The following is a 21681-nucleotide window of genomic DNA, read 5'->3' as shown; positions in this document are numbered from 1 at the left end:
TGAAAAGGAAAAAGAGGTTGTTTCAGAATTATGTTCATTTGTATGATTTAAAGGTCATTTTTATCATTTTGGGAAGTTGCGTTATGTTTCGTTCCGTCAAAGACCACACATTTCAATTCATATAGTACCACGAAATTGATGACGTAGTTCGCAGCCGGCGAACAAAAAATGTTTTTTAACCCCGACAAAACAGGTTTTATTTGATAAAATGTGGTAAGTGCTAATGCAGTGTCCCTTGATATTGTTATATTGGTGTTGTGCAGATCTTTTAGTACATTCTAGTGCACACTTCACGTTAATATTTGAATAAAACAGCTGGATAACGTGCGTCCGACAATTGAAATGAGTACGTGTCGGTTCCGATATGTCAGTTGTATCATGTATGTTCTATTTTCGGACAATTGTCATCGCCGTGCTGTTAGTACACTTTTCACTCCCTGAAGAATATCACATCCATTTAACCAAATGCTGGAGAAGAAGCCCTGATAACGACCATGTACGACACTTCGGATCTTCGGTCCTGACCTGGATGGATGACATGACAATGTCAATGATGATTGATAGGCCTACGGTTTGTGCATAAAGGCCCTTACAGTCACACCAGTCGGAGGAATACAAAAGACCGCATGGTTGCACACCACATGCTCTTTTGTTTGTTTGCCTATATTTAGGTGGGTTTTTTTGGGCGAGCAGTGACTTCTTCCGCCGGGTGTAACAGTGACTATTCAACTGACATGACCTCTATTGGCTCTAACACGCACCTTCTATTTTTGATACCTTGCAGAATTCTTTCTCTCTATGTCGTTTAAGATATTGTCTACAAAAAGAAACTACATCTTCAAAGAGCTTCACCAAGAATCTTTGTAATACTTGGTCATGTGTTTCACAACGAATCCTCTCCTTTGTCGAATGAGTCGAAACATTTATCAGACGTTACGAAATATCAGACGATGCTCATATAAAAAAAACAAAATTGGAGTCGGTCATGTATTGACTCGTCTTCAGGAAAGGAACCTCGAATGTTTCCCACGAAATGTGTCTCATAGACATTATAGTTCATCCAGAGAACTATCAGCATTGTTCATCAGTCCGGCTGATGAGCACAACACCTCCATGGTTGAGCTCGACCTGGACTTGGACAGTCGGCTGGAGAATCTTGATATGCTTCAGGATAACTTGTTGCGGCGAGGAATGGTGCGCTTCAATCTTGATGAATGGGTGAGTGTCTTTACTGTGATGATAGACAACCTGCGAAAATACATTTCAGCCATTTTGAGAAGGCCCTTTTCACAGGCTTCTCTGTCTTCACCCAGGAAGTTAAAGTCAAGGATTCTTTCAAATGTGTTTTCTTAGCCAACCGTTACTTCACTCTCTTTATGTTTTAACTTTTATTCTTGTTTTTTTGTGCTCCATTGTTTTTATTGATACTTTATGATGTTTTACAACAGGTAATGGATTATAAACATTACAAGAGATTAAAGAAAGAAGTGGAAGCTGTCCAGGAAGAGAGAAAACAGGTTTCACGACAGATGGGGGACATCGTCCGACAAAAAGTAAGCTAACTTAACGCCTTGATAACTACACGTAGTTCTGGATTACTGGGTTTGACAGTACCTAATAAGGAGGTTCAGATTTGGCCCGACTCCCACTCCGACTCCGACTGACACTCAAAATCATATTTTCGAGTCGTGACACAACCAAGCTGTTGAGAAAATTTAAATAAAAAGTGTATCATTTGTCATTGCAGAGGGGAACAGACCTCCTGGACGCGAAATATCCCAGCCACCTTATCTTGCAGCAGAAATCAGACTCCGACTTGAGTGTCAGTCGGTGTCGGAGTGGGAATCGAGCCAAATCTGAACCTCCCTATTGTCTGAGACATTTCTTCTTGAACATAATTAACAAAGAATTTGGGCAATCTGCTCCACCATCTGATTTGATTATTTCAATTTAAAAATACCTTGGACGACATCAAATTAGCTCACTCAGCATGTTATAGTATACACCTTTCCAGAAATGGGGCGCTTAGTGTCCGAAATAGTGATGTCATAAGGGGAAACTAGGCCTTATGGTGTTGGGACAAAGGAGATAGTCATGGTTGACCAACACACTTGAATGCCTTTGATGACGGACAAGGGGGAAAAAGTTAGTTCCAATGCAAGCCACCAATTTCGGGAAGCATGTATACTGGACCTCATTTTCTTCTCCTTCAGCATTTGTTCTGCACCTAGAGGTGTGTAGCTCTCTTCTACATATACAGTGGAACCTCCCTTAACGGACACCTCTCTATAAAGGACAACCTCTCTATTAAGGACACTAGTTTTGGTCCCAAATTGGTCGTTTCCATTCAATTCGACCTCTCTAAATAAGACGCGTCTCTATTAAGTACAGCACTTGTCAGTCCCGAGGGTGTCCTTAATAGAGAGGTTCTTATCTACTGTACCTACAAAACACAAAGTTCAGTGATGATTTCTCGTCTGCATGTACCATCTTTTCCTTCAGAGCTCATCACTCAGCGAAGAGAAAGGAAGACTTATAAAAAGAGGAAAAGAGCTGAAACTGGAACTGAGACAATTAACTGTAAGTGGTCTTGCGAATCCTGACTAACCGGCGTACATCTGATTATTCCGTGGATATAAACCCCTGGTAGTGCCAGCAGTCAATGGCAGTAGTTGATTTTAAGGTTTCAGGTCAAGTGCCTCTAGTTTTCGGCAGCCAGCAACGTGGAACATGTCGCCATTCTTCACAAAGCGGTACTCCTCCAATCCAAGGGGGGGCGTAGCTAGCGGGGGAAGGGGGCAAATGCCCAATCCCCCCTCCCTCTTGGAATGACCAGAATATGTTTTTGACCATGATTTTTGCCCCAAAATTACTGACAGTGTCGTTTTGTCTCCCTCCAAGAACCTTTTGCTGCCCCCCCCTCCCAAGACAAAAAAGCGAGCTACCCTCCTGCCAATGTACTTTTTGGAAAATTATGAAGTACACATGTATTTGGTTGCCAGCAGGGCAACCTCATTAGTCAAGGAAGTTGCCCGCCCTGAAATAAGTTTGTCCTTTCATCGAGTTGTTTTAAAATCTGCTTTTAGAAATTAGGATAGCATGCCAATGGCAATGGCGTTAGTAACTATCGCTACACATGTACATTACATTTTTAGATTTACAATTCTTTGAAAGCGTGTCTTACTCTTATTAGAAGCAAATAAATCTTCAGAATGTTCTTGAAGAATTGTTTGTTAATTTGAAACTTAACGTGAAAAATTTCATGTTTTGCAGAAACCCTTTTGGGAGATAGAGGAGGAAGTCATTCTCAAAGGTCTCAGTCTACCTAACAAGCTCCATCCTGCTGTTGTGAGTATGGCTGATACCATGAAATTTGCCCTTGAAATTTGTTTAGAATAAATTAGTCTTGTACAAAGCCTCATGATTGTACGGTAGAACCTCCCTTAGTGGACACCTCTCTATTAAGGACAGCACTTGTCAGTCCTGAGATTGTCCTTAATAGAGAGCTTCTACTGCAGTGCCAAGAGAGTTACTGCTCACATGCACTCGACATGACACTTTTCAAACAGTCATGTCTTTAACGTGTACTTGTGTTATAAATATATGAGGAAAAAAAGTTTGAAAATGCTTTTTTGCAGTCGAAATGTATATCGCTATCCCACCCCTGGCAGAATTACAATACTCATAATAGAAAATTTGGCAAGTCATATAATTGCTCACGTTTTTGTGGACTACCCTGTAAATGCAGCGGCAGTTCAGATTGTACCGGTATTATTTTTTGCAGCCACTATCGGAAGATATGGTTCTTGACGATCCGAGAATAGCCCCCAAACCTACAGTACCATTGCCGAGAAAGGGTTCAATTCTGAAACGACTACAAGAACGCGATTTGTTAGAATTCAGCCCCATTGGTCCGACAGCTTATTACATGAAGGGCGACTTGGCTATTCTGGAGCAGGCCATCTCGCGCTATACACAAGGATGTCTTGAGAGCGAAGGCATCTCGGGGGTCGTGTGTCCAGACATCGTCAAGGCATTCGTCGTGGTGAGTATGATGTCCTCAATTTTCTAGGCACACACTCCATTGATCTTGTAAGTCAAAAATGGAGAAAATTTTTTTTTGTGATGTCAGGGAGTTTTGGTGACACTACACTATAGATTCATTCACTTGATTGGGAACAACGTTTACATAGTGTTGGCCGTCGTCACGTCACGATGCATTGTCACTCTTTCACGGTTTCACATTACTGTAATGTGACGTGACGCGACGTCTTCGTAAACGTTGTTCCCAATCAAGTGCATGAATCTATAGTAGCCAGGAAAATGGCGAAATCATTCAAAAGTTGATTGTGAAATGAGTTACTGTAAATTGGTACCTAATAGCAATGCAATCTTAGCGTGCTATTTTATTTGTGTTATATCAGTATGATTTACATGCTATTCAATATTACCAGATAGACCTCCTGATATATATATTTTTGGCAGTGGTCGATTTTATGCTTTTTTCTTTCCAACCCCATGGACATTCCTGATTCCACGTTTTATTTGGCCACAAACAAGTTAGGTTCCACTGCATATGATATGATATTTACCAACAAAATGGTCTTATTCCAGGAAGGTTGTGGTGTTGATGTTACTAACCCAGACAAAGTGTTCCGCCTTCAGTCCAGGGAGGAGGAAACGGACCGCAGTTCAGATCCGGCCTCCGGTAACAAGTCGGGCAACACACTCTTCCTGACTGGTTCATCACATTATGGCATGGTTGCATCCCTCGTTCGTATGATGGTCAATGAGATTTCGCTCCCGATTAAATGTTACACGCTAGGCCGTAGTTACAGCCCGGTGAAGGAGGATGGAGATGACGAGAATCTACTGGCCGTCTCACAGGCAACTGAGGTACGTACGTGACGAGGAAAATATTAGTAAAGGGGAACCCTGCTCGTGTTTACTGGTGGTCCAGGAAAATAGAAATGCAGTTATACACAATGCCGTAGTGCAGTTATTATGCATGCAACTTTGTTGAAACTTGATGTACAGTAGAACCTCTCTATTAAGGACACCCTCGGGACTGACAAGTGCTCTTCTTGATAGAGGGGTGCCCTGATTAGAGAGGTCGAATTGAATGAAAACAGCCAATTTGGGACCAGAACTAGTTTCCTTAACAGAGAGGTTGTCCTTAATAGAGAGGTGTCCACTAAGGGAGGTTCCACTGTATATGATATTTGCATAGCTGTCTAAACAAGTGCCATGTTGAAATTTATATTCAGTCTGCACCTATGCAATTGGAAATTTTGAATTCAATTGAGCCCCATTGTCACTTTCCCAAGTTTAAAAGTTCACCAGCATGGACTGCTAATGTCCCACATTCAAATGTGTCAAATCGGTTCCTGAGTATACTCACATGTATACTTTATCTGCCCAACAACCTCACATCAGAGACCATCGTACCTGGTGCGAGGTTGGCGTTTATTGTCATGGCTACTCACAGTCTTAATTTAGTGATCACAGCATTTACAGTGTAGGAGAACTTTCCACTCAACCTCACCCTGGTAAATTTGGGTGAAAAATACTCAAACAGGAAAACATTCCCAGTGCTGAAGGCCCGGTTAACTGTCCGCCCACCTGTCAATTTTTAAGATGTTTTCAAGAAAACAATTTGTTATGTTTACCTTCAGTTTCATCTGTTTACAAGTTGCAAGAGTAAAAGTCAAGCGGAGGAAATGTTTGCGTTATACCAAGATGTGTTGTTGAAGATGTATCGACCCTTTAATTTGAATATGAGGTAAATCTAAGGAAATACAAATTAAAAACTTTTAGCGGGGATATTCAAGTCACTTCCAGCAGTTTGCACTATGAAAGCCAAGCTGTAGATAGTTTGACTTGACTTGTGTCTTTCTACTGTATGATCATGTGGACATGCATATTTTCATAAGCTGTAAGGCCTATATAATTATGGCTTTGTGTACTAGTTGACTCATCTTTCAGATTCTTAAATGTTGGTGCTAAAAATCTTCACGGTTCCGAGTCGAGAAGAATTGATGTGGAGTGCTGGGTTCCGAGTGTAGAAAGCTTCATCAAGGTACAGTAGAACCTCTCTTTGAACAGACTAATGTTGCACAATGTTTCGCCTCGTCAGTGTTGTATCGCCAGTTATGTCATGACGCTGAACTACTATTGAAAAGTGACGGTATTATGCACAATCATCTTGACGTGACGATATAATGCCGTGCAACGTTAGATAGGCCTAGATGTCAGATGACAATAATCTGTCATTGACAGTGGCTGTCACTGACACTGACCTGTGTCGCTGTCACCTTGCTATGGCTGGAACACAAGAAGACACTATGCGGTATCACAGGCCCCAATAGGGCCTACACATTATGAGGTGTCCTGATTGGAGAGGTGAAATTGAATGGCAACAACCAATTTGGAACCAAAACTATTGTCCTTAACAGAGAGGTTGTGCTTAATAGAGAGGTGTCTGCTAAGGGAGGTTCCACTGTAATTGTGACACCGCCCTTTACATAATACTAAAAATAGACTATAAGCGAGCCATATGAATTCTTGTAAATATGTCGGGGTACGGTTTTGGCAGTGTACCCTACCCCTGGCTTGCACCCGGCATAGACTGAGAAGCCTGAATCCCAACTTGACTTTGGAAAAGTTTCATTGTAAAATAGCTAACGGGCCTTAGGGACGAGGTCTGCATTGAATTGAGTGCAGTGCTGTAATATCGTTCTTTTCAGGTGTAACCAATCAAAAACTTATAGGGACCGGTGTTAACTTCGGAACATGAGGAAACCAGCCCTGTAAAATATTTAGTCGCCCTCCAACTTCAAGCACCCCGCTGATAAAACACACAGTGATGATCGGCATATTTACCTTATCTACCTAATGGCCAGCGTAACCAGTGATACTCGGGCCAGGTTCATCATCATGTGATCATGACTAATTACTGTGATGAGGCAAAATTAGAAGTAATTTGGTCGACTTCAAGGCAACCAGGATGTGATAGCAAGGTCGGTTATGTAACAACATATGTTGACCTCAGCTTTTGGTCCGGCAACTCAGCAGGGGGTTACCTGGCTCAGATAAGCTGAGAGCTAAAGTCAGTAAACTATTCCTCAGAAACTCTCCCCTCATCAAATATCCATCCCCCGGCATCTAAGGCATTTTCCATTAGTTGGTGGGGGATGGTTAGGAGATAATTTTTACAGGGCTGGTTTTCTCATGATTTGGGGGAAATTTGGCAGTACGGATTACTCCGGGCCAGTCGTTTGTTTTACAGTGTACGAACCCGGTCTTTACCGGGTGAGGAAGTGAAAGAGTCAATAGACTTATTGATTTTGTGTTTCAGTTGGCGAGCATTTCGAGTTGTGATGACTATTTTAGCCGAAGGTTGATGATGCAGTGTAGTCGGAACATGACCAGCAGCCCTCACAAATATCAGCACATTGTTCACGGAAGTGCCCTCGTCATGCCGCGGTTCATCACCGCTTTGCTGGAGAATTTACCGTCTCGAGCAAGTATTCTGTCTTGTTATTGTGAAGGCCTCATTGAGGTTTTCCCTTATTGGGAGTCAATGGGTAGAATGAGATTTAAAAAGGAAAATTTCTTTGGGTACATGACTGGCTAATGGAAAACCATTAGAAGCACCAGTGGCATACAGAGTCAATACTGTAAAATGCAAATTCACATGGCCATGAACTACAGCTGCGAAAATTTCCAGGTTTACCATAAACTGAATATTGAACTTCTTACGGACAATCCTATCCCTCTGGTCAACCCTGTTCTACTGGGCACTCCACCAGTGAATTCGACGCAAACTAGTCAAACCATAATCATAACTCTTGTTTTTATGTTTCAGAATGAACAAGTTGTGATACCAGATGTTCTCAGGTCACATTGGATCGGACCCTTACCACACGGAACATTTACGTTTGCTGACTCTTGATACCAGTACAGTGGAACCTGGGGACCCCAGAAGATGCCCAAAAAAATGGCTGGTTCAAACATTGCTTGGTACCACGATAATGATATCTCAGATTAATGGGGGCATCCCATGGAACACAATGTTGACTGTGCCAGACAAATCTTCTGCTGCTTTAGGCCCGCCAGACCCCCGAAAAGGCCCCCCCAAATTTGGCTGGATCAAACATTGGAGGTACCATCCAAAACAAATTTTTACTTGAACAAGTACATCCCACTGAGTTCAGAATCAGCCCTGCCAGACAATTTATCCGCTGCAAAGGGCCCACCAGACACTCCCAAACTTTGGCCCCTGCGGTGGGTGTGGAAGAATTGGACCAGGTCAAACATCGAAAGTACCATACGAAACTAATTTTTATTGAATGAGCACATCCTACAGAGTACAAAATGGCAAACGCAAGAAAAAATATCTGCTGCCTAAAGCCCGCCAGACCCCCAAAATGCCCCCCCCCCCAAATTTGGCTGGATCAAACATTGGGGGTACCACCCAAAACAAATTTTACTCGAACAAGTTCATGCAACTGAGTTTAGAATCGGCCTTGCCAGACAATTCATCCGCTGCAAAGGGCCCGCCAGACACTCCCAAACTTCGGCCCCTGCGGTTAATGTGTTGGTAGGATTGGAATTGATCAATTACTAGTCAGTACCACATGAATTTAAATGTTGATGAATAAGCTGCTCATTCATCAAAAACTAGTGCCTAGCACATCACGCAAAGTGCATATATATGTCCTCGTAGGTATGTCAGTATTAATCATCCAGTCATTATTCATTATAACACATCTACAATGTAACAAAGCTTATATGTCCGTTTCACTCTCTGAGTCGTCACTCCATTCAAACTCAGAACCAGAGCCATCTGTATCATCGAACTCGGCAGCAGCATCGACATCATCCTCAACATTCTCCTCATCAGGTGATTCTCTGTCAATCTCAAACAGTCCATCAGGCACAGCAGATCCAGGGAACCAGTCAGGAACAAAGTTCCCATCATGGTCCTTCCAACCATAGTTAAGTGGATCCACTCCATCTACTGGTTCTGCTGAATCAGCATTTCCCCACAGGATTCCAATAAAATGTGCTCTTCTCAGTTTGTTTCGAACAGTCTTGGCACACGGCGGCAGTAGTGCACAATCGACTTTCTTAACCTTGGCCATCGGATTTTCCTGAAACGGGTAAATATCAGAGTCATCAAACAGATATACAGGATGCATGGAGAGCACAGAGACAATCCGTTGGAAGGTTTTCTTTCTTGCTTAGGACCAACAACCACATCCAAGTGGATATTGAAGCACCATAATGGTATATTTACAAATTCGCAGTGATATCTCTTCAAAACACTTACTGGTTTGAGTACCATTGAAGTGGCCAAGATCAGTACAACAATTGTGGATATTTTAATTGTGTAGGTCACGCTGTTGGATGCAGCCTGATCGAAATTCATCTGCAAGTGCTGCAAATTCAAACTTCAGGACCTTCAGGCCGTACAAGGCACAGACGAATTCTTCGGCTATGGTCTGGTCTGGGGCCTCTTTCGATGACAATCTGTTGAAGAACTTCACGAATTTCCCGTTGGTATCTTTCTCCCGAATTTTCAAGAGTTTGAGTTCGGTAGAAGGCAGCAGTGAAATCACTGCGTGTAAAAGCATGAAGACCTGGGAGGGCAGCTGCTAATTATAGACCCCACATACAACAAATGTGGGGTCTATATTGAGATTACCAGGAGAAGGTACTGGGCTTCTGCATTCTTCCCAGGTTTAGTTATGGAGGTAGTCCAGCAAAACTGCTATTTCAACTGAAAAACTGTCACCCCTGTCCCATCAAACTAAACTCGATCCAGTGCACCTGGCAAATATTTTTTCGAAATTCATTTTGATGACTTTGAAGCGTTTTTATGCGCCGATATTCAGATTTGCTTTAAAATCTCCGGCACGATTCTGTCAATCACACGTACATTAGCATAAGCTCCGCCCCGTAATGGTGACGTCATATCCTCTGGCATCATGGTGGCGGTATCTCTTTGCCGAAGTGGCGAGCTGTCGAGTATTTTGAGCAAAGAACGACGGTTGAATGTAGGAATAAAATAAAGGAATAGCCTTAAATGCTTATCGATGATCCATCCTGCGCATCTGAAAAGGTTAGGGTGCTGTTTAAATGTTATTGAGCGTGTGATTTTGAGAAAGCGCGAGCGTGTTTGTCCGGAAATAGATCATCCGCGAAACGGAATAGACTTCACTCCTCCATACGTGTACTGTGTGGGCCCGTGGGGGCTATCGAATTTGCTGCCAAGCAACTTCAAATATCTAGTCCCTTCTGCTTTGTCTCCAAGGCTGTAGCAATGGTGCGTGGGCATCGATGTGTCGACGGGCATTCCCTGAACCACAGTCCATGATTATTTGATCGCATGATACTGGTCTGGAACTTGTTTTGGACCTTCCAAGCATTACCAGGAGACTCACCAAGATATCTGTGTCAGATGCCCTGACTACAACATTTCCAGGAATACTGAATGCATGATATGCAACGAGGGTGTCTGCTTCCTCATGGGTTCCTTGGAGATTGGCTGGGTGTTCAATGATCATCTTTGAACAGATCGTCCTCACTGAAGGTGATCCGCACACAATTTCCGCCATAGGATACAATTAGAGCCTTCTTGAGGAGAATTGGACCATACTTGTCTTCTTGCCACTCTTTGAGGAGGAACTTTGCTAACTCATCTTTGAAGATACCATTTTGCAGAAGTTTCTGAAAATTCTGTCTGGGTAATTGCTCTGGCCCGCTGATCACGATTTGCCGATCATCAGCTCCACGTAGGTTTCTCTCACTTGCCTTTTGGGACTGGGTGACGTAAGTATCAAACAGAACATGGATCTCATTCCCTCGATTTGCACAGACGTATGCCAGAAGTGACCTGCCAGGGTTGCATAGGATGCAATGCGTCCAATGGCAGACAGAAAGGAGTGGATCAATAGTCCACCATCAATCAGGGTTGCACTGATTGTTGGTAAAGGCGTTGTAACAAAGCCATCCTGAAGTTCTTCGAGCTTATTCAGCAGCTTGCTCTTCTCCGTCTTCAGCCCTGATCAATCGGAATGTGCTATCGCCAGTGGGTATTTCGTGATGGGAAAAGTCATGACATGCCTGAGGCTGAATTCCGTCTTTTCTGAAACTGCAACGAGCATACGGATAAACGCATCTCTTTGGCTCTCAACTGCAGCAGGTTTTCCCTTAGCTTTTCGCTGCTTCTTTGAGTTCTCCTGTGCGAAATTCTCCACCTTTCTTCTCTTGATTGGCCTCAGGAACCTGTCCTTGTCTGCAGCACTGTCCTCTCGAAACTTCATGTGTCGCTCATTACCAGCATCAAGACTACCTAGGAGATATGTCTGTGTTTTCTCAGATGCCGCCTTCCCTGCGGCAATGTTCAACAAGCAAGCTGATGTAGATGCTGGTGTCACTGCTTTCGAAAGGACATCTCTGTGCTGACTGTCTTTCTGAATCCGGCTAGCTCTTAGCTGCATTGCAGGCTGCTCCTCTGTCTCCAGTCCTGTCATATTCCGCAACTCTGTCACGGACATCCCACGTTGTGTTGATGTAATACACCATCTCCTGATTGCATTACGGGACTGGTGAAAGCCAACAATGCCTCGCATTGGGGAGGCCGCATCTCTAATCACGGTTTGTTCGAGGGTTAAGTCAACAGCTGACCTTGAAAAGTGCTTGTCTGTTCGTCTGATGGAAAGCGCTCCTGCTTGAAGTACCATACGAATCTGTGGCGCTGCCTTCTCCAGCTTGTTGAGGAACAACCCCCCCCCCCCCCCCCCCCCCCAACGAGCGTAGTTCGGACGATTAAGAGCAAAGAATATGTCAATCACGGCGGGCAGAGTGTCAATGTAGATATCGACATCATTTGTCCTATACTCCACACATCAGATTCCTATGCACTCGGTTTATCATGCAGACGTACATGCTCCAGTACTGGGCCGTTGGGCCAAGGTCTCCACTCATCACCTTTTGGAAGAACTGCTCATACTGCTGCATGTGTTCACTGAAGACTGGGTGTGCAGCAAAAAAACTGCTCCTGGACTTTGAGATCGTTAGGGACTTCAGCAAGTAGATGATTCACGACATCCCGCCTGTCTGGGGTGATGGTCGACAAGAAACTCTCATACAGTTTCCTCTCCATGACAAGAGCAAGAATGTCATGGATACGGACACATCGGTTGTAGAACTTGCCACGGATAAACCCCATGAGTGATCCTTCCGCCAGTATTCCTGATTCTGTTAGCAGGTATTCAGCACCACTTTCGTTGATAAATGTCCCAATCGCTCCATAGAATGCCAGCTCCACGTGGAAATTTCCGAGGAGGATGAGGAGTTTATCAAATATAGGTAGCAGCTGGACTGGCAAGATAAAGTCCCACAAATTCACCAATAGGTGTCTCTCACATCTCACAGTACGTGAGACATCTACCCAGTGGGTCGAAATGATTCACTGATTGTACGAGGAACATTATTTAGTGCTGAATCTGATATGACCCAGGGCCCTCACTGTGTATATGAGTCACCTGAAGATGGCCAAATTAGCTCCTCTTCTCCTGCCTATAGTCCCGCTATTAATAACTCATGAAAGCAACATCTGCGGGGGTTCTAACCGTGAAACTAGAAAGTCAAGTTGTTGCTGCATCGTGGTGTCGACGTTATCAAGATTTGTTAAGGTAACCCCTTGATAAGACAGTAGAACAATGGGAATGCAGGGGCGAAGCTAGTGGGTGGGGCAGATGTGATGCGTGCTCCCCAGATCAAAGCGCTAGCTACGTCCCCGTAGCGTGCTATTCGGGTCTTGGCGCGATCGGACTGTGTTGAAAGACAATAGACCGTGTACTGGTATGAGCTCGGCCTTAATTCATTTAATTGCGAGATAGGGGGAGCTGGTTATTGCTTCCCCATAGTTGTGGAAAAGGACTCCAGCGCAGTGTCGTAACTACATCGTTACGTGATCGCCAGCACAGATGACTGAATCGATTTCTCTGGTGTATATCACATGTGCTTGAAGATACCAGATCAGTCCCCACAAAACCCACAGAAAACACGCATGCTGTATAGCTGGATATATACATAAACTCTGACAGCTTGTAATTATTGCGTCTCCAAAGTGTTGGAAATCGGAGGAAGATTCTTCAACAAACGATTTTTTTTCTTAGAAAATTACTTAAGAATAATGATCGAAATCAATGAAGAACAGTCTCAAAGTAACTGACTCAGGTTCTTTAGCAAACTATCAAAAGTATGGGCTTTCTGCGATCGATATCAAAGCACTCACAATGGTACTTAGATGATCTGACCGAATGTTCTGCCACATCAGCATATTTAAATTGATGTTCGATATGTACTTAGTTACCTAGTCCTCTTCGTCCCTGGTGCTGGGGCATAAGGCCTTCACCATTTCTCGCCATCTTCCCTTGTCCTTGGCCACTCGTATTGCTGTGTTCCAAGACAGGCATCGTGCGTCCCAGGTGCTCTTTGGCCGTCCACGTTTCCATCTTCCTTGCGGGGTCCATCTGAGAGCCACCTTCGGTACATATGCAATCTGGTTGCATTCTCAGCAAATGACCTAGCCATCGGAATCTCCTCCGCCTCTTCTCGTTTCAAAGCCTTGTTGGTGATCTTTCTTTGCCAGAATATCCTGCAGATCTTGCGTTGGCATCCGTTATGGAAGGGTGCTATCTTCCCCATGTCTTCTACGGTGGTTCTCCAACATTCCGAGCCATAGAAATCCCAAGTATGTCAAGACCATATCGCATCATTTGAAGATCATGCTAAGCGACATACCAAGTAAGTGATTTATCAATACATTGACCGATCTGAACCAATAGTTCACGGACATCTCTACAATTTCAAGATCAAATGGCCACGGGCCACGTGCTCACCAGTAGTCAATGAAAGGAAGATGGTTACCAATATTAAAGCGTTGATCTCAGTGACCTTGGAATTTAAGGTCAAGATCAAAATGTAAAAATGTCTCAACCACTATGGAAAGCTTGATCAGATGACATACATTCGAAAATCACACAGTGAATGGTCCTTGAGATATGACTCGCCGTGACCTACTTACACCAGTGAAGTACCTGTTCAATCCCGAGAGCCCTTTGAGCTAGTGTCCAGGCTAGACGAAATCTCTTTTTAGCTTTTATGATCAGACAGTAGATTGCTTGACTTATAATCATGGCTTCGGGTTCAAACTCCGGTTGAAGTTTGGTACTTTTCTCAGTCTGTGACATCTCTAGTGCATGAGTTATTTCAGAGTTTTTAAAAATTTTCTTACGCAACCGTAAATTGTTTCCGTATAATGAATTATTTCCTCGCCAGGGGGCCCTTTCTACAACCTGGGGTGTACATGCGTGAGATCACTCATTATATTTCACTGTATATATTTAGAACGTCATATACATGTACATGTTTACCAGGCTGACCAAATGTTTGATCGTGTATTAGCAACAAGTTTTTTTTATTGTCCATTGCACAATTACCATGTTTAAACTGAATATCGTCAGCTGTATTCAGTCCAACGTGTATTTCCTGCACCGGGTTTGTAGCTAGTAAACCTATTGTATTTTTTACAAAACAGTTCATTTCGAAACCCCCAAAATGTCCATATTTACATGGATTGCACCTTGAGAGGCATATTCCTAATCTAAGGTTGGCAACAAGAAAACATGTTACGTTTGGATCACGTGTGCCTGATAATTCATAGCGTTGACTTGTTGACAGCGATTGATGTATATTGCGTATGATATTCAACATCAGAGTATTCACACCAGTGGCTTGAAATGTGTAACAGGCATCAGATTCACGGTAGAAGTCAAAGTAGTAATGGGTGAAACGATTTGCATCAAATGTTATCGTTCCGTTGTGCACAAGTGTATATATCAATAATCCACTTAAATTCTGCTTAACGGAATTGTACAACGTCAAAGACATTGTTGAGCTTGCTGTGTTACAAGTGAACGAAAACAAGTCCATATTAGTAGTTTTAATAGGAGATCTTGGAATAATGCCGAATTTCTCGTGGTTTCTCGATTTATAGTATATATCAGCACATTTCTCGTGTTTTGGAAGCACTATGCGTCCTACATAATTTCCAGACGATATGTCATATAGCCTTGTTTTACTGATAACACCCTTCCTAACGTCTCTTATCCTTTTGTTTAATATCAAATGCACATGGACGAAGATAAAAAAACTTGAGGTTGGTTGTATAAAAAGAGACATTCCGTAACCACCCGAATAAAAGTAGGAACAGTTATACAGAATCCGGCATGTCTTGTTATTTTCTTTTGCGTTGTAGGTATAAAACAGCATTCTGTTCACAGGCTCCGGTTCTTCCGTATACTGGATCCATATCAGAGGACGGGAAGGATGGAATTCTATCCTAAAATACTTTTTATTGACATCAATAGGTGGTATAAAAACAAGTCTCTGATTTTTTCGGTAGTTTAAAATGGAGTTCACCTACAACAACGATTCGAAGACGTTCATTAGCTTGCTTTTCAGCGGCTGAAGACTACGCAGCGACTACGCAGGACCAGAGCAATTTTAACCGATACGTAGGTTCGAAAATGCTCAGACCACTGACAAAAACGCTTGACAAACAAACAGGAATGGATCGAGTGCCTTACACTATGCTGTGCATTCTTCGTGCAGAAGCGAGACTGCTACAAGTTCACTGTATTATATTTTACAACGGATATAATGTGTTGACTTATACCCGCTTTCTTTCGCGCTGGTATCAGATTCAACAGTGATCCATCCGAATAGAACAAGAAATGCATGTCATCCTGATCGTTAAAGGGACGGAATGATGGAATAAATTCACGGAATTCGAATTTACCCGAACCTTTCTTGACAAGACCATTCTTCGGACTGTAGAATCGTTCCAGCCCAATTGCAACAGGGCCGGGCCCAGCAATCAAGCACAGCGTATCAGCCTTTTGGTTATACCTTAACCCACGTTTCTGCTCAGGGGCAAAATAAGCACGATGCCTCATGACTAGTTTCTTTGGTTGATAGTGATTTTCACTTCCGTAAACGGAAATATCATCAGATTTATCTGAAGCAAATAAGTAGACACACCCTCTGCTGATGAATTCAGGTGACACCAGCAAAGGAACTTGCACTCCTTTGCAAAGAATTAAGTTAAACCTGTCCGTCTTGGTTACTTCGACCGAGTCGTAAATGTTCGCCCTAAAACGGCCGTGAAGTTTACAATATACGACAATTTTTTCTTGATATCCTACACGAAGGTTTTGGTTAGCCCTAGCTGTATGGCAACACCGATCAGATCTCGGAAAGACTATTTTTCCTGGGAAGGTACCCTTTGTGATATCGTAGAGTAAATACAAGCGAAGTCTTTTGATTTTGGTGTAAGCAATGATAAACTGCCTGTAGTAGCATGTGGCGAAGCCATATATTCTCTTAGAAATTCCAAACTTTGATTTATACACCAGATTGAAATCTCTACCATTATATTGGTGCACTGTTATGCGATAAAATGGGATCTCAATTGGCAATTTAATTAACGTAATTCTGGCTGTTGGCATGTCAAAATAGTAAAGGTCCTTTTTATGTGCAATAAATGGTTCCCGAAAACGTGTTCTCTCGTTAATTCTATATCGCATCTGTCTATCCTTTTGGAGACAAAAGGTACTGACATGACTGATGGAATAATAACAACTAGGGTTACTAATTTATCAACAGCATTTATCGAAATTGTCAAATCCATTATATCAGGGCGTACTCACTCGTTTTGCCATTCAGAAAATACACAACAAGTTCCGATCTAAAGGATTCCCCGATTAGGTTCACTGGGCGACATTCTTCGAGAGGCCTACAACAGTCAAACACACATGATATGAACACTTCTTCAATCACGGAGACTTGTGACCACGAAGATAAGAAGTAGGTTTTCTTGATCTTGCTCATGCCGACTGACTTTTTTTTCGATGTTCTTTACTTCTTGATTATATTACACTTCATCCCAAACTTTGTGACAAAGATGATCATTTCGTATTCCTTTATTCGTGACGTCATGCCACATCCCAGCGAAAGCACTGAACGCATTACGATGTGAAGCCACACTGCAACGTCATCAAAACATGCGCACAGGGCTGTGGCTGTAGTTAATGACCTTTTTTTTCTGGGAATTGATACCAAACTTGCGCGGGTGATGGTTGTCTCGTCCACAACTGCTAGAACACAGTTATGGAACTATTGAAAAGCTTGGGCCTCGTCACCCGACAAATCTGGTTGGTGCTGCTAAGGCCAACCGATGCGTGCACCGTATTTGAAAGCTCAATGGGACTTGTGAAGCACCAACATGTTGTACGAAAGGACACAGTGACTGTCCCCTAGTCCGAAGGCCCACTAGTCCGATGACTCCCCGGGCCGAAAAGTACACTATAAAATTCATTTTGAAAAAAAATCCCGCTAGTCCGAAATCCGAGAAAAGACCCGCTAGTCTAGATGAATAAATTGATAGGCTAGTCTGAAATCAGGGAAAAGACCCGCTCATCCAAAATGGTAAAGTAGACCCGCTTGTCCAAAACGGTCATGAACTTACAGGGTGACCTATAACATATTTCGCAAGACTGACAAAGCGCCGTTATTAAGAAAATGTCCCTTCATATTTGTTAAACTCCTAAATACCTATAATGTTGCCAAATAATTGTGAAATAGAGTTGCTGCTTTAGGTTGGCCCTAAAAAATCACGCACATCGAATTTTTTTATTCTTAGACTAATGACTGATGATTATTTCATGGTGAGAAAGCTGGCTGACCGTAATGTAACATTCGGAATAATTATATTACCGGGGGAACTGTTCTCTGTCGGACAAGCGGTCTTCCTTTTTTCCATTTTCGGACTAGCATTGACTAGCGGGCCTTCGGACTAGCGGCCTGTAACCAAGGACACAGTCTTATTAGGAGAAATAAGAGCAAGCGAGGGTCCGAATCTGCATTTGAAAATATTGTAAGATCCCGACATTTGCAGTGATGGATATTTAAACGGTAATTTTTCAATAATTTTGAACGATTGGAATTCAATTTCAGAAAAGATATACATTGTGGATGTACAGTGTGATAATATGTATGCATGATATCACAAATCGATAGACATAAATCGAGTGAAAGGTAATCCATGTTTTAAACAAGAAATAAGCAAGAGAGTTTCAGAAATACCTTTTGGAAAAAGGAATAAGTACGTATTTGAGAGAAACGAACGTCAAACCATTGGCGATTCAAAAATATATGTTTATTTTGCGTCACCATGGTGACATAGTCTCATCTTACCCAAACTGGACCGGTGTTGCTATCCTGATGATAGCATAAGTGCGAAGTCACTGCCATACAATTACCTTCTTCTGATACATCCTGGATCCTACTTCTCTGAAGGCCTCCTCCTTTTCCATACACGAACCCTTCTTTTTACTCAGCTGACACACACGTAATTCATCATCACGTAGGTCTACAAACGTTAAGCATTTCAGTCGCACGCACAATATGGCACACGCCAGTTGTGAAACGACATTTTGATTGGCCAAGTCTTGTTCTAAAATTGCCCAGTCAGTTGCAAACTTCTTGAAATACTCAAAGGCAACCACGGTAGCCATGATGATTGTATAGTACCAGCAAAATGATTAAGCGGTTGGGAGTTCCAATCTCGGTCGAGTGCCTACTTAGTTACTCTAATTGTCGGGTTCAAATGAGCGCTTTATAGCAGCTCCCTGAACGCCAGATCGATCTTCTATCGAGACTGGGATAATAAGCATTCTCAAAATTCCCTTTGAGCAAGATAAAAAAATAACAACTTCAAAAGATTTGCAAGTCGTATAGAACTAGTTCATTTTCGCTAGGAGACCACTAGGATATTATTTCATTTAAAGTAGGCACCGAATAATACACTTAAGTTCACCAAGTGTTCCCGAGTCTATACATAAACGTTCAATACATGTAATTTGGCTGTCAGGTGTTCGAAAGGTCGTTAAAATAGTTCCCAGCCAGATACGCAAGTAGGGGGCTTTTTCCGACTTCAGAACGGTTTCTCTTACTTTTTTCCTGATTTACCCGACAGAAGTCCGACATTTCCCTGAAAGATCGGATTTCTAAAAAAACTTGTGAAAAATGCCAGGGCTTCCCAAAATAGGACAGTAACTACCAAAGGCCTATGCTGAGTGGGGTTAAGGAGGTGTGAGCCTCAGATTGACCCTTAGTCGGTCACCTCATTAACCTCATTCGGCATATGCCTTTGATCTTTAATGCCATATTTTGGGAAGCTCTAGTTTTTTAACAGGTTTCTAGAAATCCGACCTTTCAGGAAAAAAGTCAGACAATGTCGGACTTTTGTCGGATAAATCAGGGAAAAGTTAGAGAAACCGTTAAGAAGTCGGAAAAAGCCTGCTACTAGTGATAAAAAATCCCGATGTGTAAATGTACGTGCTGTACATTCGTTACAGAATTCTTCCCAGATTCTATGTCCAGAACTAAATTAAGAATCGTGCAATGATTGCACATTTACATTTACATTACACGAAACTCAATAAGATACACATGTAGTAATCAATAATTGTTTAACACTCGTATCCGGATATTCGATCAGGGCTTGGAGGAAATGCGATAAAGACCATGATGCATAATGATGCATTAATCATACTGAAGGTGCGTGCTTAAGAAGGCCGACAGAGATGTATCTCCCACTTAACATAATGTAAATTAGGCCAAATGTACAGAGACGTCTCTTGGCCGGTCGAATGCAGCTTTCAAACTGAATCTTCGCCCAATCATCTGGTCCTGTGTTTCCTCATTGAAAGGGGTACGCCATTCGTAATTCAAAAATAGAATTGAAGTTTATACACAATGTCGTAGTGCAGTTATTATGCATACGAATTTGCTGAAACTTCGAACAAATAGTATTTGTACATACATGTATGTCTCAACGGCAATGCTAAAATTCATATTCTGAACATATTTACGAAACTGGAAATTTGTGTACGAAAATGAATGCATACTATCGGGGCGATGTCTCTAGATAATGGTTAGGTCTCCTCATGTAGACGTCGAACCCACAAGAACGTTCCGATCATTGGCTGGATATAAAAAAATCAAGAGGGAAAAATCTCAGATCATGTCGACGTCTCAGACGGCGCCGCCGCACATATCGGAAATAAGCCACTCAATGACAATGACGTCTTGTGGTACAGAGACGAAAATTCGAAGATGTAAGGACTCAAACGCTCCTAATTGTAATAGTATATGTGACCTTACCAATAAATTGAACGGACAAGCTCCGTCGTCCATCGGTGTCAAAATTTGCCGTCTCAGTGACTTTGTGTCAATTTGCCCAACGCTCCTCCATAGAATTTATTTCTATATTTCACTATCTTTCAACAGCTTGTGGCATAGTTGTACTAATTGGGACGCATCGTCAAAACAAGACCTGACGGTCAATTTCTGATGATTAACCAATCAAAATCCTCAATTATTATTATAAAGGGTTGAGCCGCCAAAAAGACACGTCCACAGAAAATTTACACTTTCCGTTGTTGCTGATCACAACTTCCGGGTTCGGCGCTAAATTAGCACGATTTGGCAAATTTGAATGACGATCTTACTCACCTGTAAATTTTATGTAGTTAAATTTTGGTCGTCTTGGGGCTCATTTGATGCATGTTTTTACCTCTGAAAGGTCGAACTGGTCCAATTTGGTATATTGTTGGCGGCATTTTCAGTAGTGAATCCCAGAGGCAGGATTGCAACACCATCGCCGTGCGCGTCTTCGTGATATTACCCTTTCTGACTCAATCGAAACAGTTTCGGGGCGTAGGCAAATAGACGGGTTAAACGACGGGAAATTGCGCGAATTTTATTTTTTCGAGACGAATTTATACTGTCATATAATGCAGACAGTGTTGAAGTCGTTCGTTCGCAGCTAAATCCACACTTGAAACATTGCTGTATCACTGCGATCGCGACGGGAAACCGCTATTTCGTTCAGTCAATTCGGAGGATAATAATCGCCTTGCTATGCGTTTGTTTGCAAAGGGATGTCAAGTTAACCACGATTTATTTTCGTTCCTCGAGGCCAAAACGCCTTTTTATGAGATTTTTCCGTGGACTGATTATAGCGCGTGACCTCCCCCTCCCCTGACATGAGTAATTTACAAAAACTCTATCAAATCAACAAAATCATCTTCCGGACTAAAAGTCGGATCCAAATCTGAGTCCAAAGCTTGTTTATTTCTGTGGACTGTTATATGCGGCCCGTTATAAATACGATTTGAATAGTCCAGTTCATTATTTGATGGGTAGTAACTTCACTCCCCAGTGATGAATCCGTGGTGTTTTATAGTAGCTCACTCAGAAGAGAACAGTGTCCACCTTGATAAGAAATTAAATACTAAAAAGTTGTCTTATGTAACTCCATTTTAAGGCGTCATTGTGTGTGCAGTTCTCAGTGCTTCGATTGTGGTCGGGCACAGTCGCTGATATTATTCAATCAGTATGTATGATATGTCGAATCGAATCATCTACCTAACTCACATAGAGTTTACGTTGGGATCCATTGGTTATCGTTCACGCCAAAATAGAATCAGGTGTCGCCACCTTTACGAAGAGCTACCAACATGACGAAGTACGAAGTAT

The 21681-nt window shown here is 42.4% G+C and overlaps 1 protein-coding gene and 1 long non-coding RNA gene across 2 annotated transcripts; one reads left to right on the top strand and one right to left on the bottom strand.

Annotated features, from left to right (window-relative positions):
* The first annotated feature begins 146 nt into the window (after positions 1 to 146).
* On the top strand, positions 147 to 9218 carry LOC135501544 (serine--tRNA ligase-like). Its single transcript, XM_064793691.1, has 11 exons — positions 147 to 213; positions 785 to 1218; positions 1449 to 1553; positions 2503 to 2580; positions 3274 to 3348; positions 3785 to 4045; positions 4615 to 4896; positions 5676 to 5782; positions 5986 to 6079; positions 7358 to 7522; positions 7868 to 9218. The coding sequence occupies exons 2-11, from the start codon at positions 877 to 879 to the stop codon at positions 7952 to 7954; spliced, it is 1596 nt and encodes a 531-aa protein (XP_064649761.1). The 5' UTR covers positions 147 to 213; positions 785 to 876; the 3' UTR covers positions 7955 to 9218.
* Positions 9219 to 18140: 8922 nt separating this feature from the next.
* On the bottom strand, positions 18141 to 21255 carry LOC135501825 (uncharacterized). Its single transcript, XR_010449647.1, has 3 exons — positions 20656 to 21255; positions 20049 to 20126; positions 18141 to 18824 (listed from the first exon to the last, which is right to left on the bottom strand). It is a non-coding gene; the product is annotated as an uncharacterized LOC135501825 (long non-coding RNA).
* Between the last annotated feature and the right edge of the window lie 426 nt (positions 21256 to 21681).

This window comes from Lineus longissimus, chromosome 17, assembly GCF_910592395.1.
Source record: "Lineus longissimus chromosome 17, tnLinLong1.2, whole genome shotgun sequence".
NCBI classification, from domain to species: domain Eukaryota; kingdom Metazoa; phylum Nemertea; class Pilidiophora; order Heteronemertea; family Lineidae; genus Lineus; species Lineus longissimus.
Note: the sequence above shows the minus strand (reverse complement) of the source record. Positions and strands in the feature narration are given on the sequence as shown.

Excerpts from the sequence above, each read along its gene's own strand:
- LOC135501544 (XM_064793691.1), top strand. The coding sequence starts at position 877 with ATGTGTTTCACAACGAATCCTCTCCTTTGTCGAATGAGTCGAAACATT. Across the intron at positions 3,349-3,784 it reads ACAAGCTCCATCCTGCTGTT|CCACTATCGGAAGATATGGT; the intron begins GTGAGTATGGCT and ends TATTTTTTGCAG. Across the intron at positions 4,897-5,675 it reads CCGTCTCACAGGCAACTGAG|TTTCATCTGTTTACAAGTTG; the intron begins GTACGTACGTGA and ends GTTTACCTTCAG.